This window comes from Bemisia tabaci, unplaced genomic scaffold (genome assembly GCF_918797505.1).
Source record: "Bemisia tabaci unplaced genomic scaffold, PGI_BMITA_v3".
Taxonomy (NCBI): domain Eukaryota; kingdom Metazoa; phylum Arthropoda; class Insecta; order Hemiptera; family Aleyrodidae; genus Bemisia; species Bemisia tabaci.
The window spans coordinates 31,147-53,199 of NW_027311778.1; the positions used below are offsets into that span (position 1 = coordinate 31,147).

General features: G+C 38.3%; 2 protein-coding genes across 6 annotated transcripts; one reads left to right on the plus strand and one right to left on the minus strand.

Moving 5' to 3' along the window:
* Positions 1–1,502: 1,502 nt before the first annotated feature.
* LOC140223796 (uncharacterized) lies at positions 1,503–6,292 on the plus strand. 4 transcript variants are annotated; one of them, XM_072305937.1, is made up of 3 exons: positions 1,503–1,866; positions 3,104–3,850; positions 5,441–6,292. In XM_072305937.1, the coding sequence occupies exons 2-3, from the start codon at positions 3,180–3,182 to the stop codon at positions 6,237–6,239; spliced, it is 1,470 nt and encodes a 489-aa protein (XP_072162038.1). In that variant the 5' UTR covers positions 1,503–1,866; positions 3,104–3,179; the 3' UTR covers positions 6,240–6,292. The 4 variants fall into 4 exon arrangements, with proteins under 4 accessions (XP_072162038.1, XP_072162039.1, XP_072162041.1 ...); XM_072305938.1 differs by having other exon boundaries at positions 1,503–1,862; XM_072305939.1 differs by lacking the exon at positions 1,503–1,866 and adding an exon at positions 2,278–2,750.
* Positions 6,293–8,017: 1,725 nt separating this feature from the next.
* Positions 8,018–21,292, minus strand: LOC140225913 (G2/M phase-specific E3 ubiquitin-protein ligase-like). Of its 2 annotated transcripts, none has more exons than XM_072305935.1 (5): positions 21,160–21,292; positions 19,948–19,996; positions 17,013–18,562; positions 12,642–12,905; positions 8,018–11,827 (listed from the first exon to the last, which is right to left on the minus strand). In XM_072305935.1, exons 2-5 carry the CDS (start codon positions 19,956–19,958, stop codon positions 11,592–11,594), a joined length of 2,061 nt encoding a protein of 686 aa, XP_072162036.1. In that variant the 5' UTR covers positions 19,959–19,996; positions 21,160–21,292; the 3' UTR covers positions 8,018–11,591. The 2 variants fall into 2 exon arrangements, with proteins under 2 accessions (XP_072162036.1, XP_072162035.1); XM_072305934.1 differs by having other exon boundaries at positions 8,018–11,830.
* Between the last annotated feature and the right edge of the window lie 761 nt (positions 21,293–22,053).

The following is a 22,053-nucleotide window of genomic DNA, read 5'->3' on the forward strand; positions in this document are numbered from 1 at the left end:
ACAAATTAATACCGATGGAATTAAAAAAAGTCGAAAAAATACAAGCAGTCCTTGATTTCTCCATAAGCCACCGTGTTAAAAAATTCCGGTTGGTTCACACTTGGTATAAGTCAGAAATTAAATCCCTGTATGAATATTATCCAGGAGTAATATACATCAATGGATTCATTATGGCTTTGACTATCTAATTATAGCAAAATTTGCACAAATTAATATCGATGGAATTAAAAAATGTCGAAAAAACACAGGCAGTCGTTGCTTTTCCCGTAAGCCGCCGTGATAAGAAATGCCGGTTGGTTCACACTTGGTATAAGTCAGAAATTAAATCCCAATATGAATATTATCCAGGAGTAATATACATCAATGGATTCATTATGGCTTTGACTACCTTTAAATAGCAAAATTTGCAAAAATTAATGCTGATTGAATTATAAAATACCTAAAAAACGCAAGCAGTTCTTGATCTCTCCATAAGCCGCCGTGTTACAAAATGCCGTTGGGTTCACAAATGGTTCACTATTTTCGGAGCACACGCGGCTCGGAAACGCCTGTTCATGGATTGGCTTCATCGGCGCTCCAGTACTTTGCGACTCTATTGTACTCTATGGCTAATCCAGACCAATAAAATGAAAGAATATTAGTTGAGTTCTTATTATTGTTTTTTTCCTGTTGAAGGCAATTGAATGTCAAGTACATCGAGTGACGCAATCGTTTTAATTTCCGGCTTATTTACGGGGAAAATAGTGTTGCCAAAAAGGCCTACAAAATATGGATGAAAAAATATTTTCGATGGTCGAAGCTGGAATTGAGGTTAAAAAGTCAATTTTTGCTTGCGTTACCTCATCAAATAAATCCCTAGATTTTCTGAAAAATCCCTAGATCCCTAGCAATTCCGGAAAATCCCTAGATCTAGGGATAAATCCCTAGACATCGGATCACTAAATTCTTCTATTTCTCAGCCGTTTCTGCACGGAATGCCTTGAAAATTTCAAGATCTGATCTGTGATGTATCCCGAACACATCGGTTACCCTCAAAGATTGTCGGCCCGACGATCTTAAAGGACGCAACAGTCAACAGTTCCATCGATGAGCCTCTTTGAGGCCCCTAGTTTGACTATGGTGTTATTTCTGTAAAAGTATTCGCACGCGCGTACGCCACTAGAGTCCCTTTATACTGAGAGTCAAGACAATTCGGCTCATGGATGTCACAAACGGGAATAAAGATTACAGAAATTGAACGTTTTTCGTAATCTTTGATCGGCCCATTCTCAAATTCCTTTCTCCGTTCCTTCTCTCACTCCGTTTGTTCCTTGCCGAACCCGTAATTCCCTGGTCCATTCCAGATTATAATCTTTGCAATCGGTAAAACTGTAATCTTTATTCCCGTTTGTGACACTGTGGAGGCCTAAAATACGGGAACCAATCAGAAATGGATTCGAATTGTCTTGACTCTCAGTATAAAGGGACTCTACGCCACGAGAGGTCCCCGATCTTGATGACCGTTCGGTCCGTTGCTGATGGAATTTGGAAATGAAGAAGAAGAAAAAGTCAATTTGTGTTGACGGTTTTGTTTTTGTTTTGCTTGCATTCTTGCAAATTCGGGTTTATTTTATTATATATAATATTTTTGTTTCCGAATTTATGTTCTCATTGTTATTATTGTCATATTATATGAATACTTAATGGAGTTCCTCGAAAGTGTTCTTGGAAATAGTGTAACTGTCAAAAGTTGCATGCAACAAAATAATGCAGACCTGTTGACTTAACACAAGAAGAAGTAGTTTCAGTTTTTAAAGTTATGCCGTTATGGATTCGGATACTCTAGTTTCGGATCGGATTAGTTATGCTTTCGCTATCAATGAGTAAGTAAGTAATTTTTTTTATTTCGTATCTGTTCATTTCATTTTCCAGTGGAAACTAAGTTTTTACTTATGTAACATTGCACTTGCTAAGGCCTTGTCTCCACGGAACGTTTTCATGGGATTTGTGCCAAGTTCGAATCGCAGGAGTGAAACTTCTGGGATTTTTCCCAGTTACCGTCTCCACGAGACGGGGCTCATACAGTCCTGCGACTAGTTGGCGCGGGAAGATAAATTAGTTAAAGTCGAGTATTTAACCAGGATTAAAATAATAATTGCACTCAATTGACAATTAGACACATTATTTCAACTAAACAAACATTAACAATGTAGTAATGAATAAAATATCGCACAATTCGTTTTCACTTCTTCTTCTTCTCTCAGTGGGTCCTAGGGGTACAAGCACCATACTTGGTACTGGGAAAAATATTGATTAACTCAATATTTTTCCCAACTTCGTAAGTGGGTTTTTTCCCTGGGACAAATCTCGTGAAACGGCTCGTGGAGACAAGGCCTATAGTTGCGTTATGGAAGGCAGCAATCGGGGCAGTGAAAACGACCTAGGACAGTGGAAATGCTGGGCTATTTGTAGTGAGTTGAGAACTGAGACCTGTGGTGTCAGCATCATAACATGACAGTTCTCAGTTCTTAACTCACTACACATTTGCTTACTGATGCCAGTTAGTTTGGCGAGTAGCAAACGCTGCACCAGTTACTGACTTGAACTACGCAGCTGAAGTGTCTGTCAAAGCCGTGGTCGTTTCCTCCTTCCTTTTCTCTCCTAAACTTAGAAGTGCATGCCTGTGATGAGGGTATTCAATCTTAAATTATTAGGTAGCTAAAGTGATGTATAATTTGGGAGTCCAGCTTATTAGCCTCTAGCTCCGTTTGGTAGGTACTTCTTGAGTTGCGTTGTTAAAGTCAGCTTTCTTTGAAGCTTTTTCTCGCTGTCATGAGTGTGATGGAGGAACACCGTAGATTACAACAGCCGCAGCAGCCTCCAGAGATGACTGTCATACTGCGCTGCTTGCTATGTGACACCAGTTGGCTTGGCAAGTACTGAACGCTGTGCCAACAGCTAACTTTAATAATGCAACTGAAGTCTGTGTGATTGGAATTGCCTTCACGATGCTGTACATGAAAGAGGCAGATACCTGATGATGCAAAGGGCCATTTAAACTTCTATCCCAAGGAATCATGTTTGTGTGGAGTGCATAATTAGATTTTTCTTCTTTTTTTTTCAGGAGCCTCTCTGAGTGATTGTTGGAGCTCTTTATCAACTCATCAAGAACTCTCCCTGACGGACATGAATCAGAACCAATGGAATATTTCGGAGTTATTTTAAGAGATTTCAGTTCAGCGGAAAACTGCATCAGACAAGGAAATGCTGATCATTTGGCTGTACTGGCTCCTAACCTTGCAGAAAACTATGCTGCACTCAATCACGTCAGAAATGTTTTGAATGGTAATAATGGTGTTCAACAAATTCTAACATCCGTACTAGACCTGCTTCGCGATCAGTTGTTTCAATGTAATCGCCTTCTACAAGTATCTACTGTTGCCAATACCAATGAACCTTTGTTACCAGTAATCAGAGGAGGGCACGTCGGTCAACCGAGACTCGATATCCCTGTGGACGAAGTTATAACCCTCAGACGTTGTAACTTATCGTGGTCTAAAATTGCCAGAGTCCTCAACGTATCTAGACAATCTCTGTGGAACTTCAGAAGGAGAAGTAATCTAGAAGATCCTCACGCTTTCAGCAACTTGGATGATGAGGAGCTCGCCAATGAAATTTTTGCCATCTACACTCAGCATCCATCGATTGGCTACAAATATTTATGGGCAAGTCTGAAGACCCGTGGAATTTTCGTAACTTGGGCTCGCCTAATTTCATGCGTCCGCTTGATAAATCCTATTGGAGTGCTTAGTAGGCGTCGGCGAAGGCTGAGAAGAAGAGAATATAGGGTCAAAGCATCGAATTATCTATGGTAAGTATTCCAGTTCCTAATTTTAGTGTAAGCCAAATTACTGTCATGCATTTCAAACTTTTACGTTGGTATTTCACTTCAATTCTTAAGATTTAAAGGTGGATAGAGCATGGGCCAGCAAGGGGCGCCCCCCCCCCCAGTGGGAATTTTAAACCCCTATATTTGATTGAAGCTTTGATATTCGTCTATGAACGTCCTCGTTTCAATATTTTTTGTACCAAAGGAGCAAAAGTAAATAATCGGGGGGAGGGTCACCCCTTGCTGGCCCATGCTCTAGGAGTGAAGTAAATTGAATGATCTTATCCACTAAAAGGGCCAAATCATCCAATGTCAAGTGGTAACCTTAGTGGTAGCCATCCGGCTGTAGACTTGAAAGTCGTACTTAATTTTACCGGAGATGGCCACTGCCATCTGTAATGATATGCTGGCAGAAGGTACTAACAAGTTTCCAACACAATTTTTAAAAATTCAAAAAAAATGGTGAAATAATTTAGGCATTACTGCCTGGGGAGCATTCGCTATTATGCATTGCTAGAGGGGGAGGGAGGATCCAAACCAAACCTGTACATTGTTCTTTGCCTCCACATTAGTCGCGATATTAAAGTCAGCTTTCTGCCAAGCGCTTTTTACTGCTGTTGCGACTGTGACGTTGACAAGCGAAGATCGCAGCGGCACAGTATGGTGTTGCTTATTTTTTCAACTTCTCAGAAAATGGCAAAAGTAATTGGGCCTCGAGCTTTTTTGACTCATTCGGATCAAAATAGACCCCCATTAAAAGGATCTTTATTTTTATGCATTTTTAGTGGTCCCTCAAGGGGGTAAAAAATCGCACTGTAAATGACAAACCCCCGTATTGTGAGCTCTCTCGCGAAATTATGGGACTTTTTTAAAGGTCATACCTTTGAGCGTCTTTCAACCAAAAAAATGATGGATACACTAATTTAATAGTAACTTTCACGCCCTTTAAGAATATGATGACAAATTTATTAAAAATTTTAAAATTTGTACTAAATTTGAATGTTTTGAGTTTTTGGAAATGTAAAAATTCAAAGAACTGAAAATTTCGCACAAATTTTAAAATTTTTGATAAATTTTGTCATCATGCTCTTAAAGAGCGTGGAAAATACTATGAATTTGGTATTGGATCATTTTTTTTGTCAAAGGATGTCCAAGTTACGATCTTTTAAAAATTACCATAATTCTCAATTAGCCCACATGAATCAGCCTGCAGTACGGCGATTTACCATTTTCGATTTTTGACCCCCAGGTCAATGGTCTGAATGTCATCCACAACAAAATGCACTGTAAGTATTGATTCTCACTCTCGCCTCTCTTGCGACCAGTCCGTTGCGTGGTCGAGAACAATTTGCAGACATCGTCCGATTTGTAACTTACTGTGTCATACAAGTGCTCTGAAAACTTCATCAGTGTTTCTCTCTAAAGAAATTCTCTTCCTGGTTCAGTTTTGGAAGTGTCATATCTCAAAAAATCCTCAGTCTCCAGAAGCTCACCCATTGTTTGTTTTAAATTCACCTATTTCTATGATTTTAAATCTTGCTAACAGCATTTTTTTATTTTTTTCTCCTCCAGGCACATGGATGGGAATGAAAAGCTTGTTCCGTGGCATTTCTACATCCATGGATGCACTGACGGTTTCTCTAGAAAGATAATTTATCTTCAGCTGTCTGTGACGAAAGGAAGTGATACAGTCCTGGAAATATTTGAACGAGGAGTAGAGAAGCATGGCTTACCAATGCGAGTACGTGGGGACAGGGGAACCGAAAATGTTAGAGTGATGGATTTCATGCAAACCCGACGCTGCAATATTGAGGCCCCTTACATTCAAGGTAGAAGTGTACACAACACCAGGATCGAGAGGTTATGGGCAGAGGTAAACTCTGTTGTGTCCTCCAAATTTCGTCGAATTTTTAGACATTTAGAACATGCCGATGTCTTAAGTCAACTTTCTGTTTTGGATTTATTATGTCTAATCTATGTTTACTTTCCAAGAATCCAGAAAAGCCTTGACAGTTTCCGTAATCTTTGGAATAATCATGGTTTAAGGACAGCACATAATGCTACTCCTAATGAGTTGTGGTTGTTGAGCCTGCGCCAGTTAAGTAGTGAAGAGGATGTTTTTGAGCTGGAATTGGTACCAGAATTTTTGGATTTAGACTTCACTGCTTCAAGTGATGTTGAATTGCCCTTACCTAACATAGATGTCTCAGTATTTCAGCTCAGTCCGGAGGAATTGGACCATTTTGGTGAAGTTGCTCACACTTTGGTGCCAAATCCTCTACTCGATGATTCCCAAGAAGGTGTCTCCTTGTATATGACTCTGAGGAATCATTTACTGAATGACCGTTTTCTGATTGATGCATCTGAGTAATATGGTTGTACATAACCTGGTCTTACCTAATAAAAAAGTCTAATTTGTTAAAATTTGTATTTCTTTCTGTTAATAAAAAATCGTAAGTAAAATCGTTTCAAAATTTCCGACCATGTCTCCCTTTTTTTAAGAAAAGTATCATTCATTTTCCTTTGGAATTTTTAGAAATTATTATCAAATAGTATGATGAAAAATCATGAACATTTTCAATATATAATGTCGCCTAATTTTTCTTCAGTAAAATAAAAACAGAGCCGAAATTTGCAACGTCGCAATTGGAGATCGTTCTGGGTCAAAAATGGTCGAATGGATCAAAACTTGATGAAAAGCAACAATGAAATATGGGGCTTTTATTTTTTTACTAAGAAGGTAAAGATGCTACAAAAGAGTTCAGTCCTTAATGTCTCAAAATTATTAAGACTCATAAGTAGCGTTCGATTTACTCCTCTCATAAAATTTACGAATTCACAATTTCATGGGAACGTACTTCTAACTCTCTTATTAAGTAAAACTGCAAAAACCCTAAAAAACTTTCAGATTTAAAGGGGTAAAGAATCCGGCCAAAGTCTTAAACTTAGTGAGTCAAATTGTCTTGTTAGGTACTTCTAAAAGGAACTGGATAAAAATCATACTTCACTGTAAATCGAATGTAGGCCCCTTCATTTATGAGTGATGCAACAGTCATGACGTGTAAGTATGTTTAGCCCCGGCAGGAGCGTTCCTCTTACTCCTTACCTATTTGCATTTTTATCAAAAATAAATAAATAGGGGGTGATTGAGTTTGCAATCAATAAAAGTTACCTGATGTTTTGGTGAGTTTAAACTTCTCTCATCAAAATAGGGCACATAGTGTTTTAAAAACTGATGGATTAGCAATTAATTGTCATAGTGTAGGCTACTTAAAATGAACTTCTTTTGCCGCGTAAATTATTCTTTACTCATAAAGTTTCAACACTAATTCTGCAATTTTTACTGCGTTTAACTCAACTGTTGGACATATGTACTTATATTCAGCCACTAAAATTTTAAATTAAATGACAGTGAGACCACTAAGTGGAAAGTCCATTCAAAGAGTAAAATTATTTTTTTTTTTTTGGTTCACTCATCATAAAAAGTATTTCCTGTAACCTAACCTAAAGGTTTAAAATGAAGAGGAAATTCAATTTCTCTTGTATCTGCCTAATTTTATGAAAAAAATCACACGATTTATCTGTTTTGATGCAGGAACCAAACATGGCCACAAACTACAATGATTTATAACAGAGAGACCAATTTGACAAACTGGCGAAAAGTAGATACACAGCTTCACAGAGCCCTTTGAGTGTGCAACTGACATCTTCAAAAAAACTTTTGGCCCATTCCGTGGAAGTGAGGAAATTTTTTAGTCCTTCAGTAAAATTTGGATTTAAGACATACTTTTTTTTCTGCATAGACTGATTCAATAATACTTAGAGCAGAAACATTCCAAGTCTAAGCTTTTGAGATAGCGGCTAGTTCTGGAGTTGTTACACCGGTGCTGTAACCCCTCCCTGATTTGGTGACTTTTCAGAACGAACCGCTATCTGTCAAAAGCTTCTCTGAATGTTTCTGCTCTAGCACAATTTAGGAAACAGGGCATGTAAGGTTTTTGCATTTATAAATGCTCCGAAAAATCAGATTCTAATAAAAAAAATAGGGTATATATTTTAAGATATGGCATTGACAATGGTCTTTCAGCTGGGTCCTTAATTCTGCTTGATGTGGGTCAAGGATTCAGGTTAGTATAAATCAATGGCAAGTAGAAGAATACAAAAACTTTAATGAGATGAATAAAGAAAAGAAAGCAACAAAAGTTAAAAATTGTGTTGAACCTCATTTAACAGGTTACAACTTTAAGCAAGTTCAAATGGGTAACAAAGGAAGAAAAGCAAATACAATAAAATAATGAGAAAACAAAGTGAAAAAATAATAAATAGAAAAGAAAAAACTGCTCACTTAGAGGAACGCAGTTCATATTTGTGAGTCCAACGTTGCTGACTTATAGCAGCGAAAGGAACATTACATTGACACAGACAGAAATATGACGTAATAAGTAGGGTGGATCAGAAAAACGCAACTGCTTTGACAGCGAGTCGGTGTCCGTGCCGCGAACCGTGGGGGCGCATTGAGGTGGTCAAAGCAGGTAAACAAAGCAGGTGCGTTGCTACCTTCCCCAATACAGATACGGCCAAATGGATAGAATTTTGACCCTATAGGACCACAACTCGACAATTTCAGTCAGAATTGACTATGCACAAATTCCGAAAAAAATATTTAGGACACGCACCCACAATGGAAATAACCTACCCTTCAAGGCCACGGCGCAAGTGTCTATGGGTGGCTTTCGACGACCAAACTTTTCAGGTGTTGTTTTAAGCCAGTTTGGCAACTAAAAACCATTGTCAGCAGAGGCATCGCGGAAAATCGGATTTTTCGGATCCACCCTAATAACGAGTTCAAATACTAAAGCAAAATTGAAACAAACAAAATACTTTTTCCTGACTTGAAAATTAACTGGATTGAGCAAATGTTATGTATTTTACAGAATTGAGTAGCGAAAATGTCACCAGGTTTGAGTTCACATACTGCTACAACTGAACAAAATCTGTAAACTAAACAAGACCAACATGACAACAAAAAGCATAACATCATTATTTGGGACATCCGTTCGGTCTCGATGAGAAAAAACAAAATGGAATAGAGTCCCCTTACCAAAATAGACAAAATAAGAGGCAAGAGAATAGCCATTTTAAAAAGACAAAAGGAAATTAAGTCCCCTTATAAGAATAGGCAAAATAAGAGACAGGAGAACACTTTTCAAAAAATCAGTCTCACTACTCCACAATGTTTGTGCTTGTAGGAACAAAAATTAAGGATACATCAGTCATTAATCAAATGAGGTAGAGACTAATAAAAGTAATACTATCAAAACTTTGAACATTAGTCCGGCAATTATTAAAAAACTATCAGAAAAATAAGATTAGGTAACATCATGTTTAACGAACAAAGCTTTAGACCAGATAGGTCCAAAGAAACAATAAGTACACTTATAAATATTTGTAGAGCTGATACACTTTGAGTATTCTGTTTGGACAAATAGCGCAACTAACTGTAAGTTTAAACATTTATGAACATGGATCATAGAAATAAGGTAAGTAATGACCGAAGCAAGTTGATACGTCTTCTGAATTGGAGCAGAAACATTCTGAGTTTGCGCATTTCACAGATAGCGGTTCCAAAAAGTCTCAAAAATAGGGCGTGCAGGGTGGGGTTAGGGCATCCCTGCGCTACCTCACCCCCCTGGCATGGTTTGGTGTGTCTTAGGAACTAACCGTTATCTGTCAAAAGCATAAACTCAGAATGTTTCTCCTCTAGTCAATTTATCTCTTAGAATGTATCAGCTCTCAACAAAAATCTAGTTCGAGTGAGAAAATAATGAAAGGAAATACAGTACAGCAAAAAGACTAGTTACAACTAAAACCATTAGGAATACATAACTAGAATTGAAAGAAGAAAAACAATTATACTAGCAAGAACACATTAGAATTTAGAACCAATCATTTAATTAAGCTAAAAATGAATGATGAATGAGAACATTTTAAATGAGGAAGGGGCTTAGCTTTGAAAACTTAGAAGTAGCAAGCTTTTCACATTCATTTGATGCAACTTTTCATTGCAAAATCAATTTAAAAACAAAGAAGAAAAAAACTAATGCATGAACTATTAATTAGAAATAATCACACTGCACTGTAATATATTAATATATATTAATAATTGTTAATGATTCCAACAGAGGTTGACTTGCAACAATGGACTTCCTTTAAGGTGATTCATCAAGCTCAAAAGAAGTGGTCGAACTGGTATGCGATATATTGCATCTTTTGGTGAAAAATCTCGGCAGATTTTGAATTTTCAGCAAAAAAAAGGACGATAGCCCCTGCGCATGAGCTGAAAAAATCATTCTAAACCCAAAAATCGGCAAAATTCAGAGAAATGAAAGCAGGATAGTGTTTGGAAAAAAACCTCGCATTCGATTCAGCTATCGATTTCTGTACTGAATGCGAGGTTTTTTTCCAAACACTATTCTGTTTTCATTTCTCTAAATTATGCCCATTTTTGGGTTTAGAGTGATTCTTTAGGCTCATGCGCAGGGGCTATCGTCCTTTGTTTTGCTGAAAATTCAAAATCTGCCGAGATTTTTTACCTATAAGATGCGATATATCGCATGCAAGTTCGACCACGTCACTTGGGCTTGACGAATCGCCTTAAAACGAGTAATTTAAGAGGTTTTCGACGCTGCAGTCACTTTTCTGTTGGATTGCACCCAATATTGAACATTTTATTTGTTAAAAAAAATGAAAACAAATGCGTCATTACACATCCTGACATACCGGGTTTCCAAAAAGTAACTGAAAAATAAATTTCATTTCAGAATGAATAGAGATAGAAACTTCGGGTTTGCAGCAATTTTTATTGCATCGAGGAGGAAACTTTTTAGAGGGGTGGGGGGGGGGGGTTGTCAAAATTGAGCCGCTTTAGGAGGGGCTCGCACAGTGTTCAACTTTGAAATCTCTTATGGTAACCCCTAGTTATTTATGGTCCATTGAATAGGCCTTAATATTACAAATAAAATGACCCCAAGTTTTTATAGTTTGGACCAGTCGTTCACGAGTTATGGCTGTTCAATGTCTGAATCAGACCAATTTTTGAGAATTAATTGTGCAGCTTCTAAATGTCGTAGAAAAACGTTTGACCTGGGATTATTAAAGATAAATATGTCTACTTTTAAGAAAAAAATATGTCGTGAGCACGATAACAGACTAAGGTGAAAATGTTTCAGCTTGAAAATGATCAAATTTTAAAATGGCAGCTAATCGAGGAGAAACTTCAGAAATTGTAAATCCAGAAATTCTGTTTATCAAAATACCCTTAAGTTCAGAAAAGTATAGGTTTTTAGAAAAATCCATCCATTTCGATGATTAAACGGTGTTAAACCATTAAGATCCTTCAACTTTCAATAATGCAACACTTTTAGCGTTCCAGCAGTATTTTTCTGGAACTATGAGGTATTTTGAAAAACACAATTTCTGGATTTTCAATTTCAGAAATTTCCCGCAATTTTTCGCCATTTTAAACTTCGACCATTTTCAAGCTGAAAATTTTTTACACTTCGCAGAAGGCTCTGAGGCAGGTGCTAACCCTAGTCCCTTTTTTCAAATCCAAGTCAACTTTGGTAACTCAGTCTTAGAGACAACACGCAACTTATTCTATTAGAAAAACACTAAAGGCACCGACACTGGACATAATTACATTAAAGGAGGGAATGTAAAAAGGTTACGCCTCGTCCAGTTCAGAACCAAATTCCATTGCTGTTTCCATCATCGTCTTAAACTCGAAGTAAGAAGCATTAAGGGAAGGCAGCGTAAGTTGGTTAAAACAAATTTTGCCTTTTGGCATTAGTAAAGGCTCAATCTTTATCACAGGCTTGCTTGTTTTGAATCCAAAGGGTGGCACTGAATCAAGGCCAGTCGCGAAGCGAAGCATGTCCTTCAACTCAAGACCAGGTGCAGCTGCTGATAAAAAGAAAAAAGTTAAAAACAGTGTTGAAAAGGGTCAAGACACTTGCATGCGGTTTTTCAGAAAGAGTAGGAGTCCAAATTTTCCGAAATTATCTTTATCTTTATTGCTTCTTAACACTCCTTGGTTGTCAGGGTTTCTCGTAATTTCAGGAAAAAAGAAATCACTGACTTTTCTAGGTTTTCCAGACAAAAATTCACTTTTTTCCCTGACTTCTTTAATGACTATTTTCATAACTTTTACCAAGAAACAAACATATCACTTAGTTTTTCAGCAAGCTTAAAGGTGTATGTATGCGAGTGGTGATAAGACGATCAGTGACAGTACTCAAAATTAAAATCATGAGATGGTTTCAGATTTTCCACTTTTGAGTTATTATGCCCCAATATGACGACGCGCAACATACGGGTCTGAGACGGAACACTTCCCTGAGGGGGGGTACAGGGGTCGTACCCGAAATTTTTTTGAAAAAATTAACCCATCTTACAATTAGATGCAATTTTAACACATTTTTGGACCTAAGCAACCCTCTTTCGTAACGGAAAAACAGTTTTTTGACAGCGCACAGTGCAGAATTTGGTCAGTCTAGCAGTGCGAAAGTCATCAGAAGTATTTTTAATTAAAAAATTTGACTTAATTTTTTTTTCATATTAATTCAGTGTAAAAAATTGAAAAATTTCTAAAATAATTTGAGAAAAGTAAATTCCGGAGTAAATTATGAAAAGATTTGCCAATTTTTTTCAGAAAGTAGTAATCCTGGTTGTGAATACGTTAGCTGTACAAAAAAGATGACAGGAGGCTACTTACTTTTCTTTTCTAATTCGTCTAAAAAACGAAGCCAGTTCTTGTAAGCAGGTGTCTTTGCATCTTCAGGAGAAACTTTGAATAATTCCTTCATCATTTTAGCCGAAAGGATGGCGTTTTTAGGATGGCTGTGACAAAAAAGTTGCTTCACATCAGCCATATCGCAGTGTTTCAATTCATCAATTAGACTGTAATATCTATTTAAGCCAAACCCTAGAAGACGTGCTGGTTCTCTAACATTCTGTATGCAATAGAATTCTATGGCATCTATAAAAAAAAAAAAAAAAATGAAGAAGATTAAAATAGAAACAGAGAATAATGAACAGTGGAAATAATTTGTCTCCCAGTTGTATCATTGTATCTAGAATACAACCATAAATTTAAAAATGCTTTCCTCATAAAACTGAAACTTTTGTGTAAATTTTACAACATAGAATTGAGGATACGTTGATATGACTGGGAGACAACAAATTTTTAGAATACAGAGTCGAACATGAAAAACAGATTTACACCAAGAGGACTGCCATTTGATTTAGAGTGAAATCTAAATTTTTCGTGTTTGACTCATCACATTCAAGAAGAACAGCAACATGCAACTTTCAGAAAAATAGGACTTCATGGAATGATCAGCAATCCACCTTGCTTCTTCCATGAAAATCAGAGAGTTCTTTAAACGCTATTATTTTAACTTGGCAGTCAAGGGTTATCTAATAATTGCAACTATTATCGCCTCCCCACAAAAATTTAGTTTCTGAACCGTATCGTCAAAGTTTAAAGCACCAATTTGCCTACTTATTTGATGTGACCATTCACGTCATGGTGCAAAGATATAATGAGTCAGTAGACAAGTAATGGTTGAAGCTTCAAACAACATGATTCTTATTGCAAATTTAACGAGGAACACGATGGAAACAAGAAAAATTCAAAATAATGACTTAATGACTCCTAAGCTGAGAAAACTGCATAGCAGTTACAGGCAAGATTCATACCTGGTTTATTTTTGCAGTCTCCTACTGACATCAAAAGGAACGAATCAGAAGCAACACTAGGAGTTCGAGACTCGCTCTTTAGTTACAAGGCCAGGCCGCGCGTAGGAACCTAACCTAACAGAGGTGCAGTTACCTGGCGCGAAACGTGGACCTGTCTCGAGGTAAATTTGAAAGGGTATCCCGGGATAAGCATGTCAAAATGCCCTTGTGAATGGATTTTTATTTTAACCATTTTAAGTCATCAAGGGTGTCCTAAAACTTAGGTTTTGGGGGATTTTAGCCCCCCAACCCCCTCCGCCCCCCCTCAGACCCCCCAAAACCGCTTTTTTGGGCTATTTTTGACTATGCTAACGTCATTTCCTCATAACTTTCGTAATTTTCGATAGAATTGAACCAAAATTTGTCAGAATCTACATCAATTAGCTTAGTTTTTGTATAAAAAAATTCATTATCATCGGATAATATTTTAGCCTCTAAAAAAATTCGTAAAATTTTTGAAAAAATCATTTTTTTCCTTTTTTCGCGGCTACGTGGCGTATGGAAACATGCACACAAACAAAAATTGTCTTTTTTCTTAATTTATACATCAAATAAGATACAGGAAAAATTTCGTGTTGATCGGAGTGGTGCGCCATACTTAAAAACGCAATTTTCTAACCTCAAAACGGCCTAAATGCCACCATTAGCCTCCTTTGATGACTAGGCGTGGAGAAATGTAGAGAGAAATATCCGGTTTTATCGTCTCACCTCTTAAGTGATCCACTTAAGTACCTTAAGTCAAAATTTCGAGTTGATCAGAGTGGTGCGCAACACCCAAGCACGCAATTTTCTAACCTCAAAACGCCCAAATTGCCCATTTCGGCACACATTATCACTCCGCGTGAAAAAAAAGAGAGGCACATCCGATTTTATTGTCCTAACTCATGCCTTAGACACTTAAGTACATTTGGTCAAAATTTGGTGTCGATCAGAGTGGTGCGCAACAACCAAACGCGCCGATTTCTAACCTCAAAACGGCCAAAATGTCTATTTTGGCACCCATTATCACTCCGTGTGAAAAAAAGAGAGGTAGGTACATTCGATATTATAGTCCTACCTCATGAGTTATACACTTAAGTACATTTAGTTAAAATTTCGTGTCTATGAGAGTGGTGCGCAACACCCACGCACGCAATTTTCTAACCTCAAAACGCCGAAATTGCCCATTTCAGCACCCATTATCACTCCGCGTGAAAAAAAAAGGAGAGGTACATCCGATTTGATTGTCCTAACTCATGACTTAGACACTTAAGTACATTTGATCAAAATTTGGTGTCGATCAAAGTGATGCGCAACAACCAAACGCGCCGATTTCTAACCTCAAAATGGCCAAAATGTCTATTTTGGCACCCATTATCACTCCGTGTGAAAAAAAAAAGGAGAGGTACATTCGATATTATAGTCCTACCTCATGAGTTATACACTTAAGTACATTTAGTCAAAATTTCGTGTCTATGAGAGTGGTGCGCAACACCCAAGCACGCAATTTTCTAACCTCAAAACGGCCAAATTGCCCATTTCGCACACATAACACCAGTCAGCATGGGTTCTGTCCTTCAACCCAGATCAATTTTTTTCGATTTATAAGTGCTGAAGAAGTCCAATAATGCCCATATTAACTTCAGGAAAATTTTCTGGTGGTCAGGACGCCGCCATTATGATTTTTTTCAAAATTGAGAAAACCCACGATTAGATTTTTGCAAATATCTCCTGAAGTGTTCATCTCACGAAAAAAATAAGAAAAAACCCGCAGAAAAAAGATGAACTCTCCTACCAATGGTTACCAAACTTGATTTAATTCTGTGAAACAGCGGTTCATATGCTCCGGCCTTAAATTGGGGGTGTTGCGCACCACTCTGATCAACGCGAAATTTTGACTAAATGTACTTAAGTGTCTAAGTCATGAGTTAGGACAATCAAATCGGATGTACCTCTCTTTTTTTTTTCGAGCGGGGTGATAATGGGTGCTGAAATGGGCAATTTCGGCGTTTTGAGGTTAGAAAATTGCGTGCGTGGGTGTTGCGCACCACTCTCATAGACACGAAATTTTGACTAAATGTACTTAAGTGTATAACTCATGAGGTAGGACTATAATATCGAATGTACCTACCTCTCTTTTTTTCACACGGAGTGATAATGGGTGCCAAAATAGACATTTTGGCCGTTTTGAGGTTAGAAATCGGCGCGTTTGGTTGTTGCGCACCACTCTGATCGACACCAAATTTTGACCAAATGTACTTAAGTGTCTAAGGCATGAGTTAGGACAATAAAATCGGATGTGCCTCTCTTTTTTTTCACGCGGAGTGATAATGTGTGCCGAAATGGGCAATTTGGGCGTTTTGAGGTTAGAAAATTGCGTGCTTGGGTGTTGCGCACCACTCTGATCAACTCGAAATTTTGACTCAAGGTACTTAAGTGTCTAAGTCATGAGTTAGGACAATCAAATCGGATGTACCTCTCTTTTTTTTTTCACGCGGAGTGATAATGTGTGCCGAAATGGGCAATTTTGGTGTTTTGAGGTTAGAAAATTGCGTGCTTGGGTGTTGCGCACCACTCTGATCAACTCGAAATTTTGACTCAAGGTACTTAAGTGGATCACTTAAGAGGTGAGACGATACAACCGGATATTTCTCTCTACATTTCTCCACGCCTAGTCATCAAAGGAGGCTAATGGTGGCATTTAGGCCGTTTTGAGGTTAGAAAATTGCGTTTTTAAGTATGGCGCACCACTCCGATCAACACGAAATTTTTCCTGTATCTTATTTGATGTATAAATTAAGAAAAAAGACAATTTTTGTTTGTGTGCATGTTTCCATACGCCACGTAGCCGCGAAAAAAGGAAAAAAATGATTTTTTCAAAAATTTTACGAATTTTTTTAGAGGCTAAAATATTATCCGATGATAATGAATTTTTTTATACAAAAACTAAGCTAATTGATGTAGATTCTGACAAATTTTGGTTCAATTCTATCGAAAATTACGAAAGTTATGAGGAAATGACGTTAGCATAGTCAAAAATAGCCCAAAAAAGCGGTTTTGGGGGGTCTGAGGGGGGCGGAGGGGGTTGGGGGGCTAAAATCCCCCAAAACCTAAGTTTTAGGACACCCTTGATGACTTAAAATGGTTAAAATAAAAATCCATTCACAAGGGCATTTTGACATGCTTATCCCGGGATACCCTTTCCTTGAATCTTCGGTAAACAGGAAACCGTTTTTCTCCACGATTTCGACTCCAAAATGACCCAGGAAAATAACTGTATACTCTGCTCATTTAGTAGTTTTAGAATATGCTATTTAAAAAAAAAAGTCTACTGACTCATTAAAGAAGAAAACAAAAAGGTACGTACCTTTTATTGCTATTTCTCGCTGCTCAAACCAGTTTGATTCGCTGAGTTGTTGGTAGGTGCCTGCGCGTTCAAAAATTTCTCCATTTGCTAAAGCTGACCTGGCATCTGCATAGTTTTCGGCTTGCTTTAACGCCGTTATCTGAGCCTTGACGTGCAGATTTAACACATCATCTAGGGTCGCAGTTACTGGATCAGAATTAAAAATAAGATCCACAAGAACGGGACTAAAAAATGTTGGCATAGGGCCATCATGTACTATTGAAAATGCAATGATGAAACCATATGATTGGTACTCCCCAATCCGCTCGGCGATGATGCTCTTCTTTAATGTCTTGCAGTATTCGTTACCTTCGAATAGGTCTGACTTGATGACTTCCTGCATAGCAAGTGTCATCACCTCTTTCATTACTCCTTTTCCCACACCACGTTCGTTCATCAACCGCATAGAGATGTCAGCTACGGGTACTGAAGGACACTCCATCAGGTTTTGTAACAGATCCTGCAAAACTTGAGACCTTCGCAACGTTAAAAGTTTGTAGGGTCCGGTGATTCTGGTCTTGGCCATATCAATTGCCATTGAAACGCTCCTCCTGGTAGTGGTGGATGCGTCGACCAATTCGTGTCCAACTCCGTTATCATCAAAAAACCAGTGTCTACCGTTCGGATCTGTGTAAATATCACTGCTGCGATGCTCTGTTTTGGTGATCGGTTTTGATGTCTCTTTCGGTCTCTTTTTTGGCAGGAAAATGTCCTCGTCTGAAGATTCTGATGAATCAAATGCAATGGTTCTTCCTTTGGGCAAGCAATGGGAAACATCATAATCACACTGCCGAGAGGTGGTGGAAGTGGAGGGTTGGGGAGAGCCAGGTGCACTGAAACTCGGATCCTTATTTACTTTCCCTGTTTTGGGCACTAAAGCATTGGCTTCATTGTCACTAGGAACGGCGCTGATGTATATAATTCCCTTGGAATATTCATTAAGAAACCTGCCATTGAGTTCAGCGCCCGGCTCTAGGAAATAGTTCGCAAGGTGGCTCTGTTTCACGATTTTAAGGATTTTTAATTCCTCGTTATTAATTTTCTTCACGTCACCTTGGTTAAAGATAGCTCGAATGTGATCCTTGATTTTTGCTTCGGACCAATTTGTTTGAAAGGTTGCTGAGTCACACACATTATTAGCACGACAATGTTCAGCCTCTTCACTTTCAGTAAGAACCTTTCGGTGATTGTGATCACGAAGTAAAATGAGCTTTCTACAGAAGGAGATATCTAGTGGTTCCACTGTGGTTTTCTTGCTCTTACTACCAAGTAATTTGGTCGTTGATACTAACTGGTTCCCTTGATTTTTTTGTCGTGGAGTGCCTCCAGCAAACAATCCTCTCGAAGTGCCTTGTGAAGAAATCAATCCACTGGAACCAAGTAAACCTCTGGGGGTATCTCCTGAAACGGGCTCTGTTGACGTTCTTTGACTTAGGAATTCTTCAACGGCATCAGGGTCTTGATCTAATAGTTGAAGCAGCGATCTCAGCTGAGACTGTTTTGGTGTTGGCCTGCAGAAAAGGAAAAAAAGATTAAAACAGATGATAGAGGCACCTTAAGATTCATCAGTGGGTCATTCTTCTTCAAATCACCCAGCTGAAAGTCAATATAGAACAGAGTGACATGGATACCCTTGATTTTGGACCAAAGATTGTGACGCTTGATTTTATTAAAGAATAATAGGATAACATTTAAGGAATCTTAAAAAATTGTACACAGCCCACACATTGTCAAAAGGCTTACAAGGGGACGGTACGGCTTGCCCCCCTCGGATTTGGATCACATTAAAGATGCATAAAATATAGACAAAAATAAGAAACACACATTTTTTTTTCTGCAATGGACCCTTTTAAAACATGTGAAATGAAAATAATTGGGATTTCAGTACTAACATCCATCATTTATATCATTTAAGAATGTTTCACATGTTCGTCACATAATTTTAGGAGACTTCTTCAAATATAAAATGTCACAAGACGAGGGGAGTATGAATGTATTGTCAAAGCAACCGTCCATAAATTACGTAATGCTCGAGGGGGGGAGTGGGGGTTTCAGGTCGCGTTATGAGGGGAAGAGGAGGGGGGGTGAGTTAAGCTGAGCGTTACGTCATGCTATATCCGCCAATTTTTTGGAGAATTTTAAGCTTTGTAGATTTTTAGAGGCAGAATTGAAGCTGTTTTCTATGTTTTCTGAGTAAAATAGGGGGGAGGGGTGTGAAAAAAAACGGGAAAACAGCGTAACGTAATTTGTAGACGGGCCCAAACTGCACACTTTCGTATCAAATGTAGATAGCGAAAATTGTCAACTTTGAGAAAACTAAAGAAGAAAACTTACTGACTCAAACGTATTCCAATTGGTCTCATAGAATTGAAGCGATGGGTGCAATTTTTGTGAAAGATTCATTTCTCTGTTTCTAAATTAATGATTCGTAGGAAAATGAGAATTTGCAAGATTTCGACAACGTTGGAAGTGACTTATCATGGTCTTTTCTGTACAGTCTCAAACAGTACACTTCATTCAAAAAATGAAAAATACAAATTTCCAGATGTGAAGCCTCATGCAATGATCATATTCCTGTGAAGCATTGAAAAGGTGGATTTCATTTTTTTATTTATTTTACACCTGTCAATCCTTTTATCACTTTGTGCGTGTTGAAATTCGGCATCGAGGTTTGTTTTTCAGTCATCTGAGACAAAATAATAATGACTTTTGGCCAGTGCATTTTGCATTTTTTGGGGATCTGAACTTATCAATGTTGAGACCGAAAACTGTCCTCTTAATAAAAAAGAAGAAAAGATGTTCCTTTACACTTCCTGACTTCCAAAATTACTTTTAACTACAATTAATTTATCATATGTGAGAGGAACATGACATGTTAATACTACAACACTCATACCTTTGAGACATGGTTTCAGGGTTTCAAATCAAAGGCACCAACGCAATACCTGAAAACATTATAAACACCAGATTAGAATTGAATTTGCCCTAATTTCCACATTTATTAATGGCAGTTGCCATCAAAATTCGTAAGAGGCAGGATCTATAGTTCTCCTCTCCTCAAGCCACTTTCGGTAATAACACAAGGAATTTTCATGCTCTGACACCAGTCACTAATAAGTGAAGCCAACTGGATGCGTAGATACAAGTGCTGTGGTCACTAAGGCGCTCTTTTTGATAAGGGAAGGGCACAAGGAGGTGAATTCTGCTGATAAAACAGACACCATAATTGTTACTTAACCTCAAAATGTGAATTTGCCATCAGGCCAATAGCGCTAGAATACTTCTAATTTCGAGTATACACATTGCCCCAGAACAGCGTCAACTTAGCCACATGATGCGCTAGGGATATCGCAATTGGGGTCAGGAAGCGTTTATGCATTCCTTAGGAGAGGAAGAAGCCCCAATCTAACATCTTCGGAAGGCCACTGCCCATGTGGCTGCTAACTTTCCCGGCTAAAATTCCACAATCCAATCCAATCCTGCTATAGGATTATGGGATCTGGCAACACACTTTCAGCGGTTTTCAGTCTCAATGCATTCCATTTTAACAATTGTACCAACCATTACTGCACACAGTGCGAAGTGGAGGAGGCCTATCGTACGTGTTCATGATAAGATACGGTCCACATGGTCTGATTCGGGGAGTTTAAATTGATAGAGGACTGTTTCGGGTACTATTACTTGTTTGGGCCGGAATGTCATACTGATCCGAAGTTTCAGTGATAGGCTAAAGGGGGGACCTGGGAAAGAAATACTTTGCGATCTGCGCTCTACGACCCTAGGCTAAAGCTGATGATAGGTCGGTACTTAAACATGGCACGGAACAGGTGGGTTACACGCACTTGTTGAGGGTAGAATGAGATTTTGATTTGCCATAGTGACATCAATACTGCAGAATGATGCATATGATGAATATTGCTGCTTCTACAGTACTGATGTCACTATAACGAATCAAAATCTTGTTAGGTACTCGAGTGTTTCCTTGCGAACTGCAAAGTTGATTTCGTGCAACTTCAGCAAAGCATACGATGTGAGTTACACATGCGATATTCGTGGATAAATTAAAAATAGGTTTAAAGGGTGAATTCAATAATAATAAATTACTTACCCCATTTACTCTTTAGTATAATTAATAAAAAGACATTCTTTGGAAGACATCGTGGTGGTGGAGCAGGAACAGTTTTTGGAGGGAAGAAAACCAAAACATAATTAATAAAAAGACATTCTTTGGAAGACATCGTCATAGAATAATAACTAGCTGACGCTATAAGAAGGGCCACGGCAACATAGAATAATAACTACGGCAACCTTTTCAATAGAACAGCGTTTTCAATGACCTTGAACGATCTCAGTTAACCATGTCATTGTTGTTAGTTATGAATCTCAGTTAACCATCCTCGGCGCAGCTCGTATTCTCTCGGCTCAGCTCGGTTCACCCGGTCTGTCGACCATTCCAAGGTCATTCGAAGGCCCGTTGTGGATTCATCCCCGTGGCGCTTCTTATAGCGAAGCTATTTGTTATTCTATGACATCGTGGTGGAGCAGGAACAGTTTTTGGAGGGAAGAAAACCAAAACATACTTCTTCTTCTTCTCTTCAAAAAATACTTCTTCTTCTTCTCTTTCAACGCTCACCGCTCACCACAAACCGAAAACACTCAACATTATGCGTTTTTCCTCTCGCCTTCATACGCGAGATACTTTTACAGATGTAACACCATATTTGACCGAGTTAGTATAAAACGCAAACCAGGTAAAACGCAAACCCCGAAAAAAACCGGCAACTGTTGGATGGTGACAGGATAAATTGCTAACTCGGCGTTGTCGTCCATCTGTCAAACTGGTGGCTAGTCAAATCGAGTTTATGTTCCATGTTTTCGGAACGGGTAGTCTTCAGAAAGATCCGGAAACAGCATAGAATAGCGGAATTCGTTGCGGAATCATTCTCGCACTTGAAACTACCACCCTGTTCCTTCTGAGTTTCCTTAACTTTGCCTTCTTTAA

What these genes read in the sequence shown, in the direction of transcription:
- LOC140225913 (XM_072305934.1), bottom strand. An exon ending in GCGAGAAATAGCAATAAAAG is followed by an intron (nt 12,906 to 17,012) that starts GTACGTACCTTT and finishes TTTTTTTTATAG; the next exon opens with ATGCCATAGAATTCTATTGC. An exon ending in AGACGAATTAGAAAAGAAAA is followed by an intron (nt 11,831 to 12,641) that starts GTAAGTAGCCTC and finishes TCTTTTTATCAG; the next exon opens with CAGCTGCACCTGGTCTTGAG.
- LOC140223796 (XM_072305937.1), top strand. Translation starts at nt 3,180, where the DNA reads ATGGAATATTTCGGAGTTATTTTAAGAGATTTCAGTTCAGCGGAAAAC. An exon ending in AAAGCATCGAATTATCTATG is followed by an intron (nt 3,851 to 5,440) that starts GTAAGTATTCCA and finishes TTTCTCCTCCAG; the next exon opens with GCACATGGATGGGAATGAAA.